The sequence below is a fragment of the Manihot esculenta genome, chromosome 13 (genome assembly GCF_001659605.2).
Source record: "Manihot esculenta cultivar AM560-2 chromosome 13, M.esculenta_v8, whole genome shotgun sequence".
Taxonomy (NCBI): Eukaryota; Viridiplantae; Streptophyta; class Magnoliopsida; order Malpighiales; family Euphorbiaceae; genus Manihot; species Manihot esculenta.
Genome location: NC_035173.2, coordinates 625,276 through 630,140, shown reverse-complemented (window position 1 = coordinate 630,140; position 4,865 = coordinate 625,276). Strand labels below are relative to the sequence as shown.

Here is a 4,865-nt window from a genome sequence, read left to right as displayed (position 1 = left end):
GAAAAATGAAGAAATATATATAATTTTTAAATTCTCTTATTTGCACGCTAAATAAAAGATAGAAAAGAAAAATAATATTTCTCAACACCTTACATTCAATCCAATACATTTATCTCTAAATTTGTAGGAAATGCTAATAAATTTTTATTTTTTGTTAATTTCATTACAAAATTTATTGAAGAAAATATGAGATATCAATCATAAATTAAATAGGCAGTCAGCACTCCAACAACATTTATTTAGAATGAAAAAAATTATAAATTTATCTATTTATACAAATGTATACTTAGTGAATTGTGTGTTTGTGTGTGTGTATATATATATATATATATATAATGAGAAAGAAAAAAGAAAAGAAAATAAATGGAAAACAGATTCCATTCATAAACCTAGAAAGTAAAAAGCTGATACCACAGAGCAATATATAAATACCCAATGCATCTCACCGAATTCCATAGGCAACACCCATACCTACTACTACTAGTGCTACAAGTGTTTCTCATATTTGAAAATGTTTAGAGATCCTCTAGCTGTTGGGCGTGTGGTAGGGGATGTTTTGGATCCCTTCACACGCTCTATTTCTCTTCAAGTCACTTACAACAACAGGGACCATGTCAATAATGGTTGCGAGCTCAAACCCTCTCAAGTTGTCAACCAGCCTAGGGTTGATATAGGTGGGGATGATTTGAGGACCTTCTATACTTTGGTATCTTCTTCTTCTCCCTTCTCCCTTCTCCCTTCTTCTTCTTCTTTCATAATATATCCCATGCTTTCCTGATTATATAAACTCCTAATTAATCCTTATTTGTTTCACAAGCACAAAAAATATATATATTCAAAACTGAATTTTATATATGATACTTATATTGGTCCCTCAAAACAGCAGAGATCCCCAGGGACTGATTATGATATTTTATTCCCTTGTTTCAGGTTATGGTGGACCCTGACGCACCTAGCCCTAGTGACCCTAATCTCAGAGAATACTTGCACTGGTTCGTCCTCTTTTTCTTTTTTTTTTTTGAATTACTGTACTGCTGGTTAGAGGGATGTTTTTTTTGTTATTTCAGTTCACACACAAATCAAAATTCATACTGATAAAACTATTTATATGCAACAAGTTTGAATGGGAATCATTAAAACCCGTGCAGCTGAGAAAGGCCAATGCATAGAAATAGAGAAGTGGCAGTCCCACCTTCTTCTGTTATCACATTAAAAATAATAATAATGAGAATAAGAAGATTGATCGATTGCACGTATCTTTCAGGGTCTCCTTTCTTTGTTTTGTTTGTTTTTTATTCTTCTTCCTTCTTTTCCTCTTTCATATTGACCCTCTGATCCGCATGCACACACGTCTTTCAAGAACTGAAAGAATGAATATCTATCTGAAAAGGTTTGGGACCGAATAATTTAACAAAGTACCTTTAGATTTACTAGGTTTCTATTGGACACTGATAGTCGGGGCCCCACATATACCACATTCTCTTATTCGTGCCCTTTTATTTCTTTTCCTTGAATTGTCTCTTTCTTTATTGCCCGATTGTTTCAGTGTTTGTATGTATTTTTTCTTACATATACCAGGATTGTTATACTATGATGAAATATAGACTTGCATGCCTTAAATCTAATAAGCAATCAATATTACTTGATATGAAGAGTTGACAGACAATAATATTCAGCATTTAAACAATTAAGTATTATCCAGTAATATAACTTATTTATTTTTTATTTATAAATTTTATAAAAAAATATTAATTATCTTAATACTATTCTCTTGTATAAGAATCGGATAATGTGTATATACCGATTTTATTATAATCGCTAATTTCACATGAATTTCATTATAATAAATAATTAATAAATCGACTAAATAATAATATCTTTATATTTATATAAGATATCACATCAAAAATTAAAGAATGTTCTATAAGCTATAATCTTAAGTTTGGTTAGTTATTGAAAATTTTTAAAGCTAAAAAGAAAATATTCTGAAGGGTTATCCTTTTGTTTGGTGTATAAAATACAGTTTGAAAAATTATTTCATTATATTACATTTATTTAATTTTAAAGTTCCATTAGTTATTTACCTTCCTTCATTAATTTAAATTATTTAGACTAATTTTCATGCATGAATTAAAAATTACTTCAATTACTTTCAATAAAAAAATTTCCTCTAACTTATTTATTTATTTAGTTTAAATATTGTAATATGCTTGAATATAATTTATTATTTAAAAAAAATAAATATCACTTTTAGTATATTAAAAGTTCATTTTTGTAAAGATGTATAAGCAGCTTTACCTGATTAGATATTTCCAGCACTCACGGATCCAAACGTAGGGCATGGCCATGTACCTCTAAAAATTTTTAAATTATTTAAAAATATTTAGATAATTTTTTTTAAAAAATATTATTAAGTTCTTAAATTGTAATGAGAATTCATTATTTTTTTTCCTATTTAAAATTTACGCAATAAAAAAAATTTATTTTATAAAATTAAAATTTTTAATTAAATATTTATATTATTTAATTTTATAAAATGTATATATAAATTGTGGTGTTTATATTATTTTATTTTTATAATTAAAGGTAAAATAAAATGGCTAATAATTTTTTTTAATAAATTACTAAATAATTTAATTTTGTAAAATAAAAAAAGGTAATTTTATAATAAAAATGAATTAGTGAATTTATTTAAAATTCAGAAACTTAAATTACAACTTCAAATACTATTTTTGCATAATTATCTTATTTTTATATTTTTTTAATCTAAAAAATTTATTTTTAATCTTTAAGATCTCAACTTCAAATATTCTATTTTTTTCTTTTTAAAGTATTTATATTTATTTATTATTTTATTTTATTTTATATAATATTTTTTGTTAAAAAATTATAGTTATGTTTATTTTATATTAGACTATTTAAATAAATAGAAATAAATTTTAATTTTTTTAAATTTAAAAAAAATGAATGTAATAAATTATTTGCTAAATTTTTTTTTTAAAAAGATTTCAAATATAGATAAAATAAAATAATATTAATATGGTTAATAAGTTAATTATTTAAATTTAAAAAAAATTTAAAGTGGGCAAATTAATTTAATTTATAATATTTTTTCATTACTTTTAAATTTAATGTGAAAACATTATTTTTAATATTTATATGGATAATTTTTTTTTTCAAACAAGTGAAGTTAAAAATTTTATGAAAAAGATAAAATTAGATACTTAACTTTAATTTATGAATCCGTAGCTGATTTACACGATTTTTTTCTAGGTTGGTGACCGATATTCCAGCAACTACAGCAGCAAACTTCGGTGAGTATATTACATTTTTTAAAAATATTTCATCCTGAAGAAAATATTAAATCAAATTCACTATTTATTTATGTTAATTATATTTTTTTTCTTAAATTGGTAAAATAAATAAATAAAATGAATAACGTATTAAAATTTAAATTTACCACACCCTTGTCCACTGTCACTGCCACCAACCCTGCAAAGAATCCATCGAAGACTTTGGCTCTAGTTCCCATTATATATATATATATATATATATATATATATATTGATCAACGAGGCCGAACCAATACAAATACATGAAAGAAAGAGTGAGATTCTTCATCTCTTTTTCTTTTTGGTTTTTGAAATCTGTGTCTTAATTATTGTTGTAGATGTCATGACATGTGAGGCTGAAACGTTGGATATCAAAATCAATCTCAATCAGCCTCCCACTACAGTTTTATCATCAACTATGCATGCTTGTCGAGAGAATAAGAAATCTTATCAACTTTCGAAAGTCTAAAAAACTCTCCTTTTGGGATAGAAGAGATTCTTAAAAATAATATTCTGATTTGCAGGGCAAGAGGTTGTATGCTATGAGAGTCCACGGCCGTCTGTGGGGATTCATCGATTTGTTTTCATATTATTCCGGCAACTAGGTAGGCAAACGGTATATGCACCAGGGTGGCGTCAGAATTTTAACACGAGAGACTTTGCTGAGCTTTACAATCTTGGGTTACCCGTCGCTGCTGTTTACTTCAATTGCCAGAGAGAAACAGGCTCCGGCGGCAGAAGACGAGGACAATAATAATTAATTTTCAATAGTTTCCCCTTCTTTAATGACTGTATTTCTAGTAAAAATATTTTTCTGCTGTCCGACTTTAAATATATGTGTGCGTGCATGCCAAGAAAGAGAAGGGAAAATTCATATAGCTATGTAGTAGTAAAGAAATAAATATTACAAGCGAAATATATATATATATATATATATATATATAAAGAGAGTGTAATATGCTCTGTATCTCTAGCTACTTAGCCACAGGTAGATTGCAAATCACTTGGAAAGGTGTAATATCTGGCTATATTATTATCTATATAAAAAAAATATATATTTATTTTTTAAAATACAAGTATAATTAATGATGCATTTTGCCTTGTGCTCCATCTATATTTATATATGTATGTATCTTTTTCCATGCAATTTATATTATTCATTTGACTAATCAGATTGTGATGGATCTAGATAATATGTGAATTAAACCAGATTGAGATGGATCTAAAAATATGATTTATAAGATAAGACATGTGAATTAAATCTAGACAATAAATTATATACAAGTGACATGGAGTAACTAGTCTTAGTATAACGACCCCAAAATGGACCGCCACCGGCGCTATACACTCTGGAGCAGTACTCACTGCTACTCTCTCTGGTTCCTCTGGTCTGTTTAGGCACAGATAAACTCAAATGAGAGACCAAACTAGCTTATGGCCAATTCTAGTAAACTCCCTAAGAATCCCCTTAAACTCACTCAACCATCCATACAAAGCATGCAAAGGAAGGCTGGACAGAACACTTTCGGCGGC

The 4,865-nt window shown here is 27.1% G+C and overlaps 1 protein-coding gene across 1 annotated transcript; it reads left to right on the top strand.

Annotated features, from left to right (window-relative positions):
- Window positions 1-470: 470 nt before the first annotated feature.
- Window positions 471-4,217, top strand: LOC110630433 (protein HEADING DATE 3A). The gene is made up of 4 exons (XM_021777939.2): window positions 471-706; window positions 931-992; window positions 3,274-3,314; window positions 3,857-4,217. Exons 1-4 carry the CDS (start codon window positions 512-514, stop codon window positions 4,084-4,086), a joined length of 528 nt encoding a protein of 175 aa, XP_021633631.1. The 5' UTR covers window positions 471-511; the 3' UTR covers window positions 4,087-4,217.
- Window positions 4,218-4,865: the final 648 nt, after the last annotated feature.

What these genes read in the sequence shown, in the direction of transcription:
- LOC110630433 (XM_021777939.2), top strand. Translation starts at nt 512, where the DNA reads ATGTTTAGAGATCCTCTAGCTGTTGGGCGTGTGGTAGGGGATGTTTTG. An exon ending in CTCAGAGAATACTTGCACTG is followed by an intron (nt 993 to 3,273) that starts GTTCGTCCTCTT and finishes ATTTTTTTCTAG; the next exon opens with GTTGGTGACCGATATTCCAG. An exon ending in AACTACAGCAGCAAACTTCG is followed by an intron (nt 3,315 to 3,856) that starts GTGAGTATATTA and finishes TCTGATTTGCAG; the next exon opens with GGCAAGAGGTTGTATGCTAT.